General features: G+C 33.6%; 2 protein-coding genes across 2 annotated transcripts; one reads left to right on the top strand and one right to left on the bottom strand.

Annotated features, from left to right (window-relative positions):
• Positions 1-1,463: 1,463 nt before the first annotated feature.
• Positions 1,464-16,099, bottom strand: LOC134239120 (phospholysine phosphohistidine inorganic pyrophosphate phosphatase-like). The gene is made up of 8 exons (XM_062721280.1): positions 16,082-16,099; positions 12,246-12,407; positions 11,229-11,416; positions 9,461-9,614; positions 9,011-9,074; positions 2,907-2,999; positions 1,847-1,938; positions 1,464-1,571 (listed from the first exon to the last, which is right to left on the bottom strand). The coding sequence occupies exons 2-8, from the start codon at positions 12,356-12,358 to the stop codon at positions 1,478-1,480; spliced, it is 798 nt and encodes a 265-aa protein (XP_062577264.1). The 5' UTR covers positions 12,359-12,407; positions 16,082-16,099; the 3' UTR covers positions 1,464-1,477.
• LOC134239034 (protein PBDC1-like) lies at positions 12,694-19,401 on the top strand. Its single transcript, XM_062721180.1, has 4 exons — positions 12,694-12,758; positions 15,587-15,652; positions 17,105-17,164; positions 19,243-19,401. Exons 1-4 carry the CDS (start codon positions 12,738-12,740, stop codon positions 19,399-19,401), a joined length of 306 nt encoding a protein of 101 aa, XP_062577164.1. The 5' UTR covers positions 12,694-12,737.
• The last annotated feature ends 2,746 nt before the right edge of the window (positions 19,402-22,147 follow it).

Consider the following 22,147-nt stretch of genomic DNA (forward strand, 5'->3'; position numbering starts at 1 on the left):
TTGGTCTTTATAAATCATTGATATTGGTCTGGGTAGCTGATTGGTTAGAGCACCTGACTAGTGATGCAGGGAACCCTGGAAAGGTCATGGTTCATCAGTTAGATTTTCTAATACCATCTAGATCTGTTTGTCACATTCTCAAATCCCATCCCCACACTGTATTTATCAATCAATAAGGATGGATCGTAAGATATTGCTATTGTGTACAAGTTTGGGCTTTATTAATCATTGATATTGGCCTGGGTTAAGCTCAGTGGTTAGAGCACCTGACTAATGATGCAGGGGCCACTGACTTGCGTCACAGTCAAGTCATAAATTTTCTCCTACCTTGTTACATGTTGATTTTGGTCCATTATATTTTCATGTCAAACTTCATATCTTGACATACAGTCATGTACACAGCACTGACAGGAAAGTTTATCTGTACAGCAATCTCTCTTAATTGCTTCCATGCAGATCAGAACAATAACATTTTATGTCTGCAATTATCTTTTCACACCTTTATTATTTGTGTTTACCACAATATTAAGATAAAAAATAACCACCACAAATATAAACTTTACTTCACACATGTATTCTTTATATCATTCAGGAAATTTTTTTAAAAATTCACATACATGTAATACATAAGCTGTTTTATGCCTGATTTGCCTACAGCCAGAATCAATACAGTTGAGTACCTATGCACTGTAACAATATGCCGTATAAATTACATGTAACATACATTTACCTGGTATTTTATTTTGTATGCACAGAAACAGGTGTCAAGCAGCTTAGAAAATGTTTGTACATGCATTTGCTTTATTACTAATAATATATTTAGAGACCTGCATATTTAGTGATTTTATTTTCTAAAGGAAAATATTATTTGCAAAACATCTATCCAAACACAGGGAAATTTTGATAAGCCTAATCTATTTTACTGATTTCATCCTAAGAGTGGACAAATATTATAAGCAAAATCAATTTTGCTTTTGTAAGGACAACCTTTTATTTTCTCAGGCAATATTTGTGATTGAATTATTTGCAACATTATTTTAAGTTTTAATTAAACATGAAGCGCTAAATTCAAAAATCAGGAGGTAGCTGGAATTCTTCTAATATTGTATACTGTAGGTTCTTAATTTTTTGCAAGTACTTTTTATCGCGATCTTGGTCTTTAACTTCAAATCGCAAGAATTATAATTCACAAATGGACGGTTGATTAACAGAATTTCCATAGATTTCAGCACCATAAAAAGAAAAGCGAGTAATTCTATTTCGCGAGTGACGTTTCTCACGAAATTACGCAGAAATCAATTCCTCACGAATAATAAGGAATCTACAGTATTATGAAAAACATAATTTCAAAAGCATACCATACATGTATATTACTCACATAAACAATGTCATGCAATCTTTACATCATGATTATATTCTTTTAAATATTTGATAATTAGAGATGGCACATTTTCTGGAAGATATTTTCATTGGTTGGCTATTTGGATGCTTCTAAAATGAGATCCACTGCAGCCAAGAGATTGTCGGCAAATGCGTCAGGTTTTACGGTCGGATGTTCCTCGTCCTGAGGCCTAAAATCAACAGACACAGGATAACTAAAAAACCAACTTTAATTTATCATGATATTAATAAATCATTGATTATTCTGTCTTTTTTTCCATTAAAATTTTTTTAAAAAAAACTGTACAGAGGCCTGTTTAATGGACCAAATGTTCACAAGTGCTCACCAAAGTTCCTTATACAGAAATGCTAATGAGTGCTCGTTTTGTTGAACAAGCTTCAGATATGACTCTAAGCAGCGATGTGCTACTACCAAAGCACACTTATGCCTTGCCAATACACTAACCTGAATTTGCCTGTGCGGACTTGGATTCCCAGCATGCCACAGGACTGAGCTCCGCCCACGTCACTCACAATATCATCACCCACCATCACCACCTATACACAGACACAAAATTACGTAAACATGTATGAAAAAACATACATAATCACCTCGACGAACGTTATCAGTTTAAATAATGCAAATCTCACATTATATTTTCTTTATAGTTAGTATGCATCCTGATAACAATATTCATGCAAGTTCTGTTTAAGTAGGTCTCATAGTTCATTGGATGTTGACCTGTTCTGACATCACTAATCAAGAATTTTTTTTCTCTACATCCGAAGCAAGCTAGTCTACAATTGTCAATCCCTAGATGCATTATCCATGCAAGTTACATGCAAATCATAACAGGCCATATAATAACAGAGATGCTCCACAAACTAATATCTTAGTCACTAATGTGGAAAATGTAGGTCAGATCCAGCATCCGAAGCAAGTCTGGTAGTGTCCATCCCTAGATGCATCATCCATGCAAGTTTGGTCCTGGTAGGTCTTATAGTTACTTGGGAATGGACCTGCTACTAAAACTTGAACCTGGACGCTGACGGTATCTCATAATTTCATCTCAACTTTGTCAAGTTAGCCTTATAAATACACTGTACAGGTATCTATTTCCTTGTTTTTTTCATTGTCCCTGTTCACTGTTCAAACCTCCAAAGAAGCATAATAAAAATATTTCACATGTTTAAGAATATGTAGGACTAATCTAACAGACATAATTTTCTACTTAATATGTAGAAATAGAGCATTGTCTGCATAAAGGGATGAACTTTTTACATGAAAACTGCAAATAATTGGAATTTTCATAGTCCAAGTGGCATAACTCTGTCAAAAAAGAATAGCTTGATCATACCTAAAACAGAACTTGACCTCGATATTCTTATGATTAATCTGTATACCAAACTTCATCATAGAAATTTGGTGGACCGACAGACAGGCTGACCCACTGACAGACCAACAGACAGCAGCAAATCAAATATACCCCCCCTTCTTTGAAGGAGGGCATAGAAATAGTTCTTACGTTGTCAGCATCAACATTCATGTCCTCTAAAACGGAAGTGAAGAAAGTCTGTGAAGGTTTTCCTACAACTTCAGCTTTCACATCAGCTGCAAACTGAAAATGAAATCCAAAATTATTAATCCAGTACATTTGTTGCAGCAGCTTTATATGACAGTTACAAAGTGAAGTAAGTGATAAAAATTTCTAAGTTTGTTGGATATGGACTAAAAATTAACACTGTCAGAATTTAAACTAGTGCTAATTGTAACGGGGACCGTTACAGATGTTCCCCAAACGCTCCCCAACTCCCTTTTGGTGCCATATTCCCTGGAAGCTTCATTAAATAAGACACACTCGATGCATTTGAGACTTTAACTACGTTTATCTAGAAGTGTACAAAGTTAATTCAAATTTTAGCATTGCACGCGTGCGCATGTGAATGCATGTGTGTAATGACCATATCATCTTGTCAACACAATCTATATATTTTTATATACTAAATATTAAAGTATTTAATCCAAAAGTATTAAAAAAGATGCGCTCATTCAAGTGTTTTTTGGATTTTGCTCATTTCACGTGCACGCACGTGCATACTTGAGCATGGTGACCATACCTTCTTGTAGATGTCCGTTACATCTATCTATGTTCTAAATCCCACCCCGTTTGGTTGAAAACCAAGGGAGTTATAGCTGTTTAAAGTTTCAGCCAATCAGATTGCAGCGCACGTACATGCACGTGTATGCATGTGCATGGTGACCATATTTTCTTGTAGTAGACCAGTATATCTATCTATGTTCCAAATCCCATCCTGTTTGGTTGAAAATCAAAGGAGTTATAGCTATTTAAAGTTTCAGCCAATCAGATTGCAGCGCACGTGCATGCACGTGTTTTCATGATAATTGCTATATATTAAGTTGTAGGATATTGTAATGCATGGCTATTTTCAAAATTTCAAAGGATTTCGTCAAAAAACAAGAAAGATATTGAGACTTTAGTTTCAGCCAATCAGAGCAAAGCGCACGTGCATGCGCGTGAGATCTTGCTATTTTGAACATGTCATGTTGTCTATGCTTCTATTATATCCTTATGTTATAAGTTTTAAAGCATTTCATCAAAAATTTAAAAAGTTACACCAATATCAATTAAATCGGGGGTACCTGTAAAGTGCGAAACGAAATAGAAACGAAACGAAACGAAATCTGCCGAAACGAAACGAAATCTACCGAAACGAAACGAAATCAAAACGAAACCTGCCGAAACGAAACGAAACTATCAAAATGTTTTTTTTTTTTTTTTTTTTTTTTTTGTAAATCAAGGTACATGTATTTAATTATAAATGTGTAACTACATGTGGACTTTTTTTTTAATTCAAATAAAATTCATATACTTCAAGCACTTGTTAATATAAAATTTAATTACCGATAAATTTTCCCTTCTCAGTCTAATGATGCATTTACATGTTTGCAAGCTGCAAATATACACGAGCGTACTATGCATGTATAGTTTCAATATGTGCATTATTTTCTAATTTTTATATCTTACTCTTATTTTCAGTCCTTATTTATCTAGATTCAACATATCTATCAAAGAACCACGTACTCTAACTTCTGATTCCCGCCTACATTTTGCACCCTTTTAATTCAATTTTAATGGCAATTTGGCCATTAAATCCTGGTTTAGTACAAAGAACAGTTCTATGGTAATTGATTAATCATTTTAATTCCAGTTCTAGCTAGTAAATGATCATTAATTTCAGCTCTCAAAAAAGGGGGGTAGACGATATTTTCTAGTGAAATGAAACTTTCAAGAATCACTTTATTTTGAAATAGTCTTAAATATGATTAAATGTATTTCATATCTTTTCTTATGCTGTACACAAATAAATAAAAGCTATATAAATTATTAAAATACAATTATTTAATTGTAAATAGCTTTAGAATTGGTGAAAAATCAACATTTTTTTTTCGTTTTTTGTCTATAAACATATGTTCCCCCCCGTGAAACACAAAAAGCTTCGGCATAAATTTGTAAAATGACAGTCTATATTACCTGTAAAAAGGAATTTTTGTTTCATGGGGGGGGGGGGGGGGGGGGGAAGATGTTTTTAAAATATTTTCCGTTTTCCATTGATTTCTATAGTGAAATACTCAAGTTTTACCATAATTATAGAGTTATATTTCTTTGGTATCCCAAAAAAGTAACGTTTTATGAAAATTCATATAAATATCTATAAAAATTCTGAAAATCATTCAAATATGTTAACTTTTGAAAATTGACTTAGAGCTAGGCGGGAGAACAATACTAACGTTCGTGGTTCATTGATGTGTTACATGTAAAGGCTCGTTTATGTGCGGGTCGAAATAAAGTCACTGTACTGTTGTATTGCGAATGTCTTAAAACATAGGATAAACCAGAGACTTAGAGTATTTAGTATTCCATTCCAAAGTGTCTGTTTTTTTGTTCAATCAGATTATACATGTAACTCCAACCGAAATCTTGTGTATCCTTTCTACGTACATACGTTCCTATTTTTATCGAGGTAATTTTGGAGGAAAAAAGGAGTGGTTTGCAATAAAGAGGCTCGACCATAGACGTCTTAAACGATTTAACTGACAAGTAAAAAGTCTCTCGAAGCGAACGATGTCATTTTTAAGTAGGTAAATTATTCAGTAAGATATTAACAAAATATGACATAGGTGTCGGGAGCGGCGGGAAGGGGGGGGGGGGGGGTAGCCTCCATTCCCACTTTCTTGCAAAGATATATATTACATAGGCATTGAAAACTGGGGTTTACCTTTTTTGTTGGTTAAGCCCCCCCCCCCAGCTTTCAATATCCTTCTGACGCCTATGTAGGAACTTGAAGCGAAACAATTGCCTCTGGTGCTTGAACTATATAAACTTCATATGAAGTAAAAATAGACCATATAAACATTCTGAAAGTTTTGTTTCGTTTCGTTTCGGCAGGTTTCGTTTTGATTTCGTTTCGTTTCGGTAGGTTTCGTTTCGTTTCGGTAGATTTCGTTTCGGTAAATTTCGTTTCGTTTCGGCAGATTTCGTTTCGTTTCAGTTCGTTTCGTTTCGTTTCGTTTCTATTTCGTTTCGCACTTTACAGGTACCCATTAAATCGGTCATTTCACATGTTGCACGTGCACGCTCTTGCAAGCACGTGCGCGCAAAATGACCTTCGTTCCGCAAATCTACATAACATGTCTACTGACCCTAAAAACATTTCACCTTAGTCGGATGTATAGTTTACGAGATCATTCCCGGACAAAAAAGTACCCAGGAAGAAGAAGAAGAAGAAGAAAAATAATAATAACTTAAGTGCTAATTGTAACGGGGACCGTTACAGATGTTCCCCAAACGCTCCCCAACTCCCTTTTGGTGCCATATTCCCTGTTATCTCTATTAAATAAGAAATACTTTATGGAATTTAGACTTAATCAAGGTCTTCCAAAAAAAATACAAAATATATTAAAAAAATAGGCATTGCACGCGTGTTCATGTGCGTATCGACCATATTATCTTGTCTACACTATCTAATATTTTAATAATATCAAAGCATTTAATCCAAAAGTATTAAAAAATGCACTCATTCGAGTGTATTTTTTATTTTACTCATTTCACGTGCACGCACGTGCGTAATGACTACACCTTCTTGTAGGAGTCCCTTATGTTTATCCAAGTTCTAAATCCCATCCTGTTTGGTTGAAAAACAAGAGAGTTATAGCCATTTGAAGTTTCAGCCAATCAGATTGCAGCACACGTGCATGCTCGTGATTTCATGAATATTTTCTATATCATATGTAAGGATATCGTAATGCATGACTATGTTTTAAATTTCAAAGCATTTCGTCAAAAAACAAACGAGATATAGCCATTTAAAGTTTTAGCCAATCAGATTACAGCACGCGCGCATGCGCATGCTTTTATTAAAATTTTAATATATCATGCTATAGATCTTCATAATGTAGAACCATGTTCAAAATTTCAAAAGATTATGACAAGAAACAAGAAAGATATTGAGACTTTAGTTTCAGCCAATCAGAGCAAAGCGCACGTGCATGCGCGTGAGATCTTGCTATTTTGACCATGCCATCTTGTCTATACTACTAATGTATCCTTACATTATGAGTTTCAAAGCATTTAATCAAAAAATAGAAAAGTTTCGACTATATCTATTATATTGGTCATTTCAAGTGTTGCACGTGCGCGCTCTTGGAAGCACGTGCGCGCAAAATGACCTTGATTCCGCAAATCTGCATAACATGTCTACTTACCCTAAACAGGTTTTACCTACCTCGGACGAACAGTTTACAAGATCATTCCCGGACAAAAAAGTACCCAGGAAGAAGAAGAAGAAAAATAATAATAATAACTAGAGCAAAGCTCGTTGCAAAGCAACGAGTAGGTGTTCCGTCCAGTTTTGACCGGAAGTGCAGGAAGTGACATCAACACAAGAAAGCAATGAGCTAAGTCGTCTCCAGTGACTTTAGAATTTCAATTTTTACATAAAAACCTTCAAATTAAGCTATTTTTGGCTACTTCCGGTTTAACCGCAAGTGATGACGACGGACGGAAAATTAATTTTTATGCTCCAAGAGACATATGTTATCCAAAAACTTGTCAAGAACGGCAAAAATGCGCGTTTTCCGACTACTTCCGGTTTGGCCGGAAGTGACGACGCCGGACGTATTTTGACGACTCCAGTAAATAAAGCTTGACATTTTGAACAACTTTGCTTCTTTAACTTATTACAAATTCTCAATACTTTTTGAGATATAAAGAAAACAATTTCGGCCCCTCTAGGCCCTTGATTTTAGGGGCCAGCCCTTTTTTCGACATATCATTCGAAAGGTCTTGAAATTCTACACTTCTTTTGTTCTATATGTTTTCACAAAATATTTCCAGGTAAAAAGATATTGTAGAAAAGTTGTTAAAAATTGTGAAATTCGATAGGACTATTTTCGGGCCATAGCGAGCGCCGACGTGCGGCACTTCCGATAAAAATGAAATACCTTATACATATCTATAGACTTTGGTCTATCAGACCTGAAAGTTTCGTATTTCTATCTTGAGCCATTATTGAGAAAACTGCCGGACAAAATGACCCTCTAAAACTCACTAAATCGCAGAAAACTCCGAACCGGAAGTGACGTCATCAAATTAAAAAAAAATGCCTTAAGTTCATTTCATTTGTCATCAATGCTGAAAGTTTCATGAAAATCCATCGACGCATTTACGAGAAATCGACTGCACAAAATCGGTAAGAATAATAATAAGAAAAGTTGAAAAGAAACAACAGAATAATAAGAAGGTCTTCCGTTGAAACGGAAGACCTTAATAATAATAAGAAACAGAGTAAAAACAATATGTTCCCCAACTTCGTTTGGGGAACATAATAATAAGAAACAGAGTAAAAACAATATGTTCCCCAACTTCGTTTGGGGAACATAATTAAGCACTTTCTTGTGAGTGAATTATGGATGCACTCATGAAACAGACTGTAAAGTGCTCAAATATGACTTTTTAGACATTTTCTCAACCTTAATTCAGCCCCAAAATCTACATAGCACAATCATCTTTCACCAATAGATTTATGTCCATAAACTTTATCTTAATCCAATAAAAGTCCTTAAAAGTTTCATTCTTAAGTACAAAAGTAACGTCTTATGTTATATTGCAGATTTACATAAAAAGAAATTTTAAAATAAAACTTTTTGAAAAAGTTTTCTTGATTTTTTTTAATCAGTGAAAATTATTTTAAACTCAATAGGGCTGAGAGAAATCTTTGAGATATCCAAGGCTTTCAGAAATCCAGGGTAAAATTCTTTAAAAGTAAGTGGATCAGACTTCCAAGATTACTTTGACATATCCCTCACATTCAAGAAGTCAGTGTTCAAAAGGTGACTGCTCGAAATACCAAAAATCAACTGTATGTTAATAATTTATGCACAGGAAACAATCAAATTTATCAAATTACCCTTGTGGTTTAAGCACGGGAAAAAAGGCTTGAATTTTGAATAATGATTGTCTTTTTGTGTGTCGTTACCTCTAGAGCCTTAGTAAATCAATGGTCTTCAATTTTGAATGATGAATGTATTTGTGCATGATTGTGTTATTACCTCTAGAGCCTTGGTAAAAGGTCCCACATCCAACAGTAGTTCCCCTTGTTCTCTGTAGAATCTCCTACATGTGAGAAAAGCGATTAAAATTAAACAGAATTAAACAGAATATCAGGTAAAGAATTCTTTAACATTTAACATGGGCTTCAGGGGTCCTTAATAATTATGCATTCCAATATTTACCAAAGGAATTTAAAACTTTGATGATGTCTTTATTTAGGAACCAAGGGAGAAAAACCAAAATTAATTAAGGTATATCATTCTAAACATATGAAATTTAACCAATGTTGCATTTCATAGTCGGAAACTATTATTTTGGTATGAACCTAAAAATTTCTTGAACATATCTTTATTTTGACTTTAGATAGCTTAAAAATAAAATGCCAACTACAACAGTGAACTTTCTTTCTCATAAGTTGAAATAAAAAAAATAGCAAAGTAAGTAGTTACCCCATTCCCAGAGAGAACAAAACGGGTTCCTTCATTGCCACTAAGGCCTGGAACGCCTTGTTGAGATTGTGGTAATTAAATTCTGTTGTCGCATCACCAAGGATGACACAGTTAGGGTCTGAGGTATCAACACCGTCAAAATCAGGGGCTACCTCTACAAAAGATATATAAAGGAGGAACATATCACTAGAATGAAATATATATACTTTCTTGAACAAAAAATATATCCTTTAGAAAAAAGTTACAGTTAGGTGATTAACTTTTAAAATGCTCTCTTGAGAAAATATTTTTATTGGATAAAAAAAATATAACATGCTAGCTATGAGCATGCAGCAATGATGTAAATAATTTTGTCACAATAAACTTATATAGGGTGAATTCACCATGCATCGGACACATACCTTGCATCGGACAACTTTAGACAATAAACTCTCTTTCAACTTAAGAGTTCCATGTATTTATTTGTTTCTGTTTTGAAGCTGAAGACTTAAATTTTTTAATGATACCGATTGTTATTATCATGTTGTGATAAAAATACCCCGAGAATTGCCTGAAGTTACGTCATATTTTACATCATCATAGGGGAATAACCAGAAATTCATGATTTAGCGATTTTTAGAGTTATCGTTCTTAAAATTCGACTTCAACGGAACGAGGCAGACTTTGGTGAATAAAGTCAAAGATTGATAATTTTATATAAATTTTAAAGAAATTTCACTTCAATGTTTGTGTAATTAAATAAAAGAATTTGGTTTTCACAAATATGTTCATTTCTCCGTACATCGGACACAAATTAACCATGCAATGCAACTTTCCAATGCAAAGGTAAGCACTACCATTTTCATACAGAACCCAGCTGATAGCTTTTTTTGTGGAAAAAGAAAATAAAAACTCTATATTTTCAGTCAAAATACAAGTTAACAATATATGACGTCTGGAATTTGACTCAATTTATTTCTACAAACCAGAGTATGATAATCCATGAAAAAAAGGTGCGAATTACCGCATTATAAGTATTTTAAAGCATTTTTATGGCAGAGTGAGGTCTCTTGAATCGTTCTACATTTGTGCAACAATATCGTCAATTAAATTGAGTTGAGGATTAATTCTTAGATAAAAGATAAAAATAAATCCATATCAAGGATTTTAAAGCACTTCAATAAAGGTATGACATTTTTCTGGTCAAAATACCGTCTGTTCGATGCATGGTAAAAAATGTCCGATCCATGGTGAATTTGAGTTATTCCTAAAAACTTGATTTTTGAGGATATTTTCTAAATAAAGGGCATATACATGTAATTGTGTCCCACATTGATATTTTAATCACAAACTAAATGTTAAACTTCATTTTGATAATTTTCCGTTGGTAGCGATATCGCTAGAACTTGTTGAAGTACAAGGGTATCCGATGCATGGTGAATTCACCCTATATATAAGTTTATTGTGACAAAATTATTTACATCATTGCTGCTTTATGTAAGAAAAAAAATGACAAATCTATGATACAATATTAAATTTAAAATGAAATATTTTAAGTATTTGTTTTTATTTTTAGCAATTTCATCCCTCTAAAATTTGTAACAGTTTGTCATTGATTTGTCATAGAGAAGACTTTTAGGAGCAACATTTCTATTTCACATCATAAAAATGTTAGCTGCTTCCTAATTTTAACACTGTCATGTCTAAGGTAACGTTCAAATTTCTATCCCAAAGTACATACAAGTTAATAACCTGTCAATTACAGATTTCATACAATATGAATTCATACTTGGATTGATGAGGAGATGTGGCCTGAGGTTGCGTTTCTGTAAGACTTTGCAGATGGCGGGGATCGGGGGGAAAATTTCCTGCTCCGACATTGAGAATCCCAGCACGTGTAACTTCTCTGTCAACATTCCTCGCGTCATCGTCGTCTCATTGGTACAAAACCTCACCGCTAAACCAGCCGCCTTTAGTCTGTATTTAAATAAAATTATCTATCAATCAATGCAAGTCTTATCAGGTTAAAGTAAACTACATGTAATATAATCAAATGGATGGAATATGACTATTTACTGATGCTTCTTAAATTGTTATTTATACTTTAACTTTATATGATTATGATTCTTGAAGAAGAAAAAAATTCATTTTTCTACATTCATGTAAAATCCAATTATGTCAGATTTCAAACTCAGCAAAGAATTTCCTGATTTTCCCTCATCTTTTCTCCTCAGAGTTATCCCTATAGTTATTCCTTGTTTACCCCAACTGCCTCCCTTATTTGAAGGGAATGAATGAATGATGTTTGAAAGCTTGGGACCACTTGCCCAAATGGGATACAATATAGCTCGTTTGGGATATAATAACAATATCCCACTGACAGATGAGATGGGATATAAATTTACAGTGCAGTCTTTTTTTAATTTGGGTTATAAATTTCATAAATCCGTTTCAATTAAGATATATACCTGTATACAGGAATGATTTTTAGATGACAAGTTTTTCTGTATGGCCACATTTTAGGAGATTGATCCCTTGAGAGTTTCTGAAGTTCTCGGGAAGCAATCTAACAGACTGTAGGGTTACAGAAAAACTTGCTTGCCAAAAGTTATTCCTTTACTTTTAAGTATTTTGATGCAGATTTATTATATTTATAGCCAAAAACATTTTTTTCCATTTTTTTGCACAGTAAATTTATATCCCACCTGGAAATTTATTATATCCCAAACAGACTGTTACATCCCATTTGGGACAGACAGAGACTGAAAGTGCAGGTCCAACCTGTTAATGTTACCAGACTATTTACCTCTGTACGGCCTCCACAGACCCGTCAATAGGGACACCAGCACCACTCTCAAATAAAACACCACTGATGTCCAACAGCACTCCCTTCACCTTCCTTTTTGTCCATGAAGCCATAGTAAGATGCTGCTTCTTATGGGACTATGCAGAAAACAACCTCATGAACCTGCACAAACTTAAGTTATATACGATTTTTTTTTTCAAATAGTGTAAATAAATGATATAGTTTACAAAATAAGTAATCATTTTGTGCATTTAGTGCATTTCCATAAGTACTGTACATATGTAATGATACATTGCGTGACAAAATACAGAACAGAGCAGAGACTATAAAACTCATACCTGTTTTCGGCTCTCAATTATTAACCCGTTTCTCGGATCGGATTTGGTTTAGAAATTACACGTTTCTTGCATCTTAATCATTGAAACTCTTCTAGAGAGCTGAAATACACATTAAATAGGAAAATCTAAATTCACACTGATCTTTAAAAAAAACATGGCAAACCTCGCAAATTTTGTAAGTAATTATTTTTTATTGTCTACTGTAGTCTTGATAAGTTAATCTCAAGGGTAATGGGCGCATTTTGAGATCTCTTCACTTCTTATTCTTATTGGATAAAGATAAAAAATTCAAGAGATTTAGAGAAATAAAATCAATGGAAGACCCTACCCTCACCCCCACCCCCCCCAAAAAAAAACATAAATAAAAAATAAAAAAATCAGCAGCACATCTCTGGCAGAGGCACATCATCAGTCCCATTCATACCGAGTACACAGTGTCATAGTCAATAAATCAGAGGAGCTAGTCATAACTTATTTACCTATTTGACCACCTGACCACCCCTACTACATGTATCAATCCTGATGGCCTATATTATACAGGTTGGGCACACTCCACCAAATGGTCATTTAAGCCATGTGGTTATATAATCACACATATCGGGGTTGTGTTCACCTATTAAATGAGAGAGAAAAAAATTGTTCTATTCTAATGAAAATTGGATTTAAAAAAAAAAGACCATCTTTGGTACGTAAAAATGACCCCGGTATGGAAGATTGACCACCAAACTAGGGTAAAATGACCATTTGGTGGTGTGTGCCCAGCATGTTACAGTTAGAATTACCAACTTTGAAAATTATTATGTGACACGAATAAGCTTCAATAAAATGATAATTGAGTCATGATGAGTTCCTGTGGTCTCTGAAGTATCACGATGGTCTAAACCGTGATGTCAAGTAATGTAAGTTACATGTCCATAACAGAGTCTAATAGGTCAATTAATTTGATATCTTCCAAAATCCCTCGGTTATGCATGCTGAAATTTTGTCTATGATGTTTTGATGGCACTCTAACATGTCTAATCTTCATGCCAACTTTAATAATTTGAAAATTCCCATGGGTGATTTTGCGCGTGACGACAATTTTCAAAGCTTTAAATTTGCGACATTTTGTCCGACATTTTATCGTGAAAATAAATGATTATGAAATACTTTTTTTAAATTATGATATTGATAGCACTTATCATGCTTATAAATACAGCACAAATAAAACAATACAAATTAAAGTTTTATTTTTCTAAATTTGAATATCTTTGCTTAATAGTTGTCACTCTAGATCTGTTCTATTAATTTAAATTTTGTTTCTGGTATGTACCCTTAAAATCAAGTGTCACTTTATTTCCTATAAGTAAGTATATAGACACTGCATGATTAATTTTATCTCACACACAAAACAATTTGGAGAAATAGGCCTAAGAATTATTTTAACACAAGCCCCACACCCATCCATCCCAAAGAAAAATTAAAATTGTAAAAGACTACATCATAAACAAGATGAACTTTTGCAGTTTTGACAATGCCATATATGGGTCTCTAGTAATTCCTTGACATATATGTAACAAAGAAATACAATGTACAATATGAGTTTGATCTAGGGGGGGGGGGGGGGGGTCAGTGTAATTAACATGAGAGTATTTTTTAATCTAAATTATCTTCAATATTTTTTTTAATTGACAAACTATGCAATATCTTTATTATCTGTAGTTAAAATCAGCAAGTATATTTGCTTTGAAATTTTCTACTTTCGTTTTTAAAAAAAAAATGATTATCATTTTATTGACTTCAATTTTTGTTTTTAATACAATGACTAATAATTAAGCCCTAATCCATGTGTTTCACTTCGCATACCCCTTCAAACTGAAAATATTAATCCCCTAACTGCTTCAGGCCATAAGCTACCTGTACCTGGACAGCAGTGTGTGCGTTGAAGCGAGAAGTGATTTCCCGTGGCTAATTAACTCTGCATGCTATAAAAAAAACAATGAGACTTATCTGTGTGCATTGAATAAACAACTCTGATATTCAAGATTATCCCGATTTCCAAAATTTGGTGGTAGGGAAACTGAAAATCTGATTTTTTTTCAAATCGGGAAATTGGGGCAATTTTTCTCTCCCGATCGGGAAGGCTGAATGAAAGGATAAAATCCGGAGAATCCCGCCTAAATCAGGAAAGTTGGCATGTATGAATCTTAAATTAAGAATATCTTGAAAATTTATCAGTACCTAAGGTACCTTGCCTATGTCCTTACCGTATATACTCGCCTATAAGCATGATAACGAAGTCAGTATTTGGGGAGTTGAATTTTAGTCCGAAAGTCTATGTCCGACTTTATAATAGGCGAGTCATAAAAGACTGGTATTTTCTGGATGGCGAATCGTAGTATTCTATAAACATTTTCAACAGTTATCAGTGAAGTATGGGTATATTATTTCATTTATGTATTCTAAGATTATACATACCGTATATACTCGCCTATAAGTCAGATTTTTGGGAGTTAATCTCTGGTCCAAAACTCTATGTCCGACTTACAGGCGAGCTATAAAATCAATGGTTTTATATGAGGTCAGTCCCTATGATATATAAGCTTTTAAAATACAACCGACTTATAGGCGATTATATACGGTAAATGTATTTTAAATACATGTATTAAAATAATTTTTTTAATCGTAAGAGGGCATTATTTATCTTCTTGTGACTTAAAGTTGAATTTTAACTTCATATTTCTTAAAATATTAAATGAAATCAGAGTAAAACATCAAAAATTTATTAAAAATTGTCATCTAATTCTGGCAAAAAGTTGTACCGACTTATGGATGTGTATATCATGGTATATACAGTAAATATCAACTGGCTATGACAACTTTGCCTTATTATAAACAGTATGTAACAAAGTGTCCTTTAGTACTCTACCCTGGCTCTGGTTTGTTTTGACTAAAGCTATTTAAATGTACAATATATTGCTCTTTGATCAATGTTATAATCATGTGTGGTTTATTTGATTACAGACTGCGGGAGAGCTGGCTAATGTTGGATCACAGTTAACCAACGATGCATCCAAGTATATCAACAATGTAAGACAAAATTCTCTGCTCTAGCTGTGTTTCTTTATAAAATCATTTCCCATTGTTAGTTGTACTGAGCTGTAAGATCATGTGAGCATTTTTGATCACCCATTAAAGTCTGGTGTCCATCTGTCTAAAGTCAGGATTCAAAATACATGTATACATAATGGATAAGCAGCATTAAACAGTCAGGGGTGAAAAATACTACTCTAGAACAACAAAAGTCATGAATGGTATTGAAACACATGAAACTGATATTGGAGTACTTGTCTGTGTGCATGTGGATTCAAGTTTGGCAAAGTTATGGTCCCTTAGAGTTAGAGCTAGAATAGGGTTTATTTTGGAAGCAAAATTTTTCAACATGTGAAGAAAGGGGGGAAAATCTGAGAAATTAATTCTCAAAAGAACAATAGGGCTAAGGTTTCTCAGGTGACTCACCATGAGTGGTGTGGCTATAGACCTCTTGTTGCTGATCCTAGTTAAATCTTAAAGATATATATGCCGTATTAGTGTTTTATTTTAAAAGAAATAAATATACATGGAGTCTCATCAAGTTATATAAGTTATATACTTTCTGCAAATAAGACAATTCCACTCCATCACTTTTAAAAGTTATGAAATATTATTTGGTAAAAATTATTTTCTCTCCGTGTCGGATTTAAAAATGCCTCTTATTGAAATATTCATGATCACGTGGTCTTGCATGTTCACAGCAAACAATGGTTCTATCTCGTGAATGAACCAAAAAGCATGATGGTCTACTATGTTTTTACTACAAACCCGTGAGTTAGGGATTGTCAATACATGACCGCACCTCAGTGTTGGTTGCTTTTTGTACCGAGGAATAATCATGTGTAGTTGTCTTTTCAATGGACATTTTCGGTTGGGTGAACTTCTACAGCTGTCAGCAACTATGGATAAAGAAGTGTGGAAACCATGTTGTGCCAAAATGAAATAATTAATACAAACAAATGATATAATTTGATGAATCAAAATGGTTATTAGATACATTTGATTCTGCATTTCTTGATGGTTCAAACAAAAAAAAAAAAGTATTCCACGGAATATCACGTATAAATCTGCACAAAATACCGAATGCCAAAACCAGAATACTACTTGATAATATAAATATATTCTTTACATACCTGTATGAACCACAGTATTTCTGATCCCTTGAAAATAATGTAAAAAATCTTGCAAGTAGGTTATCAGCATTGGCTCGGGATAGTTCGAAAGTGAAAACTTCAAGATTGCATGAAAAAAGCCCTTTCACTGCTCAAAGGCCCTGATTACCGAGAACAGGTCTTAAATTGCAGTCCTTCACTGCAGTTTTTGAAAGGGATGTTAAACAAATAACTATGTTCATATCCTATAAAACTAAGTAGTTTACAGTTTGTTATCTATTTTAGAATAAAAAGCCCACATGTAATTTATCAATTGTTTTTATTTTTGTTCTTACAGCCAGACCTTGAATTGAAATGGGCTATGAAGTCATACCACCATGCTGAAACATATTTCAATGTAAGTCAATCGAAGGTTTCTTAGAATGCTTTGTCTGAAGCTCTCTGATTTGACTGTAATGTACGAATCTTCTCAACAAGAGAGCTGTACATGTATAGTTCTCCTGATATTTGGAAATTACCTTGTCTTTGTATAAATCTTATTTCTGTATATATATTTTTAAAATAGAAAAACAACACACAAAAAATATGAACCAGTTTTTCACACAACTGTACAAACTGATAAAAAAAATACTATCTGTGATCTTTAACTCTTTACAACTTACTTAACTGTTATGCAACATTCACATAGTTCAAGTCATAGAAATAGAAATTTACCATTTCCGCGCTAGCACCTTGTAGCATGGTACACGTTTCTCTAAAGTGTAAGGTAAATGTTATTATGATGTTATATTTTAAAACAAAAATAACTTTTCTTATTTTTTGAGATTTTTGCAAGTATAATATAGAGGAAATTGGCATCAAATTAAAGATTAAATGAACTTTTTATACGCCCGTCTTAAGACGGGACGTATTATGTTCACTTATAGGCTTTGTGTCCGTCCGTCCGTCTGTCCATTCCTGTCCGGCTCGTAACTTGAATACTATTAGGCCTAGGATTATCAAACTTTGTCAACTCATACTTCTTGGGTAGACGGGGTTTCGCGCACAAAAAGTAGGTCGCTCTGGCCTTTAAATAAAGATGCTAAAGCCAAATATGGAAAAATCCTGTCCGACTCATAACTAGAAAACTATTAGACCTAGAGCTTTCAAACTTGGCAAAAGTATACATCTTAAGTAGAAGGTGTGTTGCGGCCTATTTCAAGGTCACTGTGACTTTTAATTATAGTGAATTTTTTTTTAAAAAACTAAGTCTTTTAAGTTCTAGATTTCATAATCCTAAAAAATGTAAAAATATAGTTGTATGCTTATTAAAAAACGTTAAATTAAGTAAAAACTTGTTTTTTCATTATATACATTACAGCAATCTGTAACAAATGTTTATGCTTTGAGAGGAAATCAGTTTGTCCCATGGGCTTAATTATCAAGCACTGGTCAAAAAGAATTTTGATAGCAGAAATTTGCATGTCAAATTAGAGAGAAATTAACGAGTTTATTGTCAGGAGCTAAGAGCACCTCTAGATCTGGCACAGCAGTTATCTTAATTTATCTCTTGGGAGTTGGGCAAAAAGAGATGGCCTCATAGTTGTTGTGTTAATTAAGAGTTCTTGATGGCTAGTCCAGATAAAGATCTTTCAATTTGTGTAATTAATTAAAACAAATTGATGTTTTAGTGTATGATCAAAACTAAATTAGTATTGTACAATATGATTAAAACTAATTACCGGTATACATGTGTTAATTGAAAAAAAAAATTATATTTCATTTTTATATATTTGACACAAATTGCAGTCATGTCTCACTAGTATTATTTGTTATAATTAATTTATCAATCCCTACACTGTAAGTCTCTTAGAGATGTATAATAAGAAATGGAAAATAGATAATTGAAATCTGCGTCAATCTGTTAATTATGGCTACCTGATTTTCTTGTATCCTAACTAATTTATGATTATTGAACATTATTTGATGGGCGTATCATGCTGTGGCGGGGCACTTTATTAAAGTAAATGAAAATGCATGATTGCGGGAAACGGTATATGCGTTATTTTGCGTTAGAAATAGGAAATGGTATATGTGTTAAATTGCATGACTTCTGGGAAGGGGGTTAAAGACCCCGATTTTTTCTTAAGAAATATTAATTTGATATTCAATAAATTTATATAAAAACCCATTTATTTTAATCAAATTGTCATTGTCCAGGAACTTCTCATACATTGTACTTACCCGACCCAATAATATTACGTTGAATTGGGAGAGGACAAGCACACATTATCTTAAAGATGGCCTTACTAAAACGTGCACAGGTTTTTGAGAACCAGCATTCATTTTTTAAAAATAAATACAGTACCTACATATATTAAGAGAACATTTATTTAATTCAAATGAAAAAAGTTCTGTATAAATAAAAAAAAATTGTTGGTAACTTTAATACAGGAGCTATTGTATTTGTATCCTATCTTCTGTCTACTGTTACAGCTTATAAGCTCTGTGGATCCAACAGTCCTGAAGCTAACACAGATAGATGATGAGATTTATACAGAGTTCAGAAAAGAGTTTCCAGACTTAAAAATTGATGTCATACAAGAGCAAGATCTCAAAAGTCCAGAGGCAAAAGAGGCAAGTACCAGTGTTTGAAACTCGCTGTAAAATTAGCTAGACATGCAGGGCTGATTGCTAGTAAAAGTTGTCCGCCCTGCTATAAATGTACTAGCCCAAAAGAAAAAAATTGCCTTTGATAAGTTTGTTTTAGCAATAATGTGAAGAGGGACAGCTCACTATTTCCTATAGGTTCCAAGAAGAATTTTACGTGTTTGCTTGTTACACTTTGCAAAAAGTTTATAATATTAGATGATTTGAGAGCGATGATCAATTTCAATTTATGGAAAATTTTTGGACATCCAGCCGGTCGTCAATATGTGTAAATTTGAGCATCTCAGGCGGTCAGGTGCTCGATTATTTCACACACTGTAAGTAATTGGCAGTGCTAAAATGTTCAGGCTTATCTTTTGAACAAAATAAAAAAAGCTTGTACTTCAAATCCAGGAGGGGGGGGGGGGGGGGGGGGTAAGGCGGATGTCACAATAAATCAACATTCTTTTGAAGATCTTAAATAAGGTCATTAATAGTCTTAAGAAAAATGAATGGATTCTAGTTCGTTCAAATTACCCCTTCCAAAATTATCCCTCTGGTATTCAATATGAATATGGATTCTTTGTGAGGATACACATATATATATGTATGAAGAAATATCAAAATATGTGAATTTAAAAAAAAATCTGTTATATGTTTATCTTTATTTCACAAGACATTTTGGATTTAATAAATTAAATAATATAAATATGCTGTAATATAATAATTAAAAAAATGAAATGAATGAAATATATATAGATAGTAAACAGTATTTAAGCTCAAAAGTCCATAAAACAATACAAAATAGGAGCAGATGAAACACGGACATCAAAAACATCAGAGGCAGAATTAGGTGCCATGTAGGAGTAAGCACTCCCTGCCGACCCACTCTGTGTTCCTTGTTATGATCAGGAAATAAAGGAAAAATCTGTCATCAATTCATTATGTAAAAAATGGAATACCAATTAACAAAATTAATATGAAATTAATATGAAATTTGTCAGTCAGCTTTTTGAATCCATGATGAATGGTACATGTATTCTGTTGTTTTCGACCATAGAATTACTAAATGATGAATTTAAACGAAATAGTACTCTGGTGTTAAGGTTGAGTAATTTTTAAAATTTTCTAAGCAAGATGCTAAGGTCAGCAGTGTGGCCTATTGTTTCTTTATCCAATCAATGTGAGCGTTAACGCATATAGGAGTCAAGCATGCAGCATTGCAGAAGTAGATTACCATGACCTCATTTTTGAATTTTAATAGCTGTACATTTTCACATTTTGCTTGCAATCAATCATACTTTTCACACTTTGGGTAGCATAGACCATAAATCATGGTTAGTTGCTTTATCTATGAAATGAGGGTTTGTTGCAACCCTGAACTTGGTCACTTTTGCTTCTTCTTAGTATTGTTTTACTTTACGTGGTCATCTCTTGTACATTACTAAACTAAGGACTGCGTATAGGCTTATTACCGGGTAAAGTCTTTTTAAATCTTAAAACTCCACCCCTCAGTAGTGGTAAAGCGGGGTCATAGTATGCAAGTTTGTAATTTTTAACAAGAGGCTCATGGGCCACATCGCTCACATGAACACAAAAAAACACAAATCAGCTCAGTATTGAAAAGTTAACTCTTTAGGGGAAGGAGGGCCGTGAATTTCTTGCTACTTGAGAATGCCACTAAATCAGTTAGGTATATACGGTATGTATAATATTGCCATACCTGAAAAGAAGAGTTTTAAAGATTTTTCCTATATATTTCTATGTAAAGATTTGATTGCTCATTATGGCCCAACCTTACCTCCTGGGGTTATGATATGAACAAACTTAAATTAACTGAGAATGTGTCCATATTAATATTACCAATCATAGGTTTGATGATCTTGAGAAAAAGATTTTTAGATTTTTCCTATATATCCCCCTGTAAAACTTTGATGAACCATTGTGGCCCTGTCCTACCACCAGAGGTCATGATTTGAACAAACTTGAATTTACACTACCTGAGGATGCTTCCACATGAGATTCATTTTTCCTGATCCATTGGTTCTGGAGAAGATTTGTTAAAAAATTTGCTATATATTCTTGTGTTAGAATTTGATCAGCCATTATGGCCCCACCCTACCCCCAGGGGTCATAATTTGAACACATTTGAATTAACACTACCTAAGGATACTTCCACATGAGGTTCATCTTTCCTGGTGCAATGGTTCTGGAGAAGATTTTTTTTTTAATTTCCTATTTATTACTGTGTAAAACTTTGATAGGTAATTGTGGCCTCGCCCTACCCCCTGGTCATGATTTGAACAAACTCAAACTACACTATCTGAGGATACTTCCACATGAGTTTCCTGGTCCATTGGTTCTGGAGAAGAAGGAGACTTTTTTTTAAACTTCTTTTATATTCATATGTAATACTTTGATCAACCATTGTGGCCCTGCCCTACCCCAGGGGTCTTGATTTGAATAAACTTGAATTTACACTACCTGAGGATGCTTCCACATGAGTTTCATTTTTCCTGGCCCAATGGTTCTGGAGAAGATTTTTAAAAGATGCCATTAATTTTTCATTAATTCATAATTATCTCTCCTTGGAAGAGGGCTTGGCCCTTCATTTTAATAGACTTGAATCCCCTTCATCCAAGGATACTTTGTGGCAAGTTTGGTTGAAATTGGCTAAGTGGTTCTTGAGAGGAAGACGAAAATGTGAAAAGTTTATGATGACAACAACGACAGACAATGGACAAATTTTGAT

This window comes from Saccostrea cucullata, unplaced genomic scaffold (genome assembly GCF_032062105.1).
Source record: "Saccostrea cucullata isolate Sc308-1 unplaced genomic scaffold, CSIRO_AGI_Scuc_v1 ctg1958, whole genome shotgun sequence".
Lineage (NCBI taxonomy): Eukaryota > Metazoa > Mollusca > Bivalvia > Ostreida > Ostreidae > Saccostrea > Saccostrea cuccullata.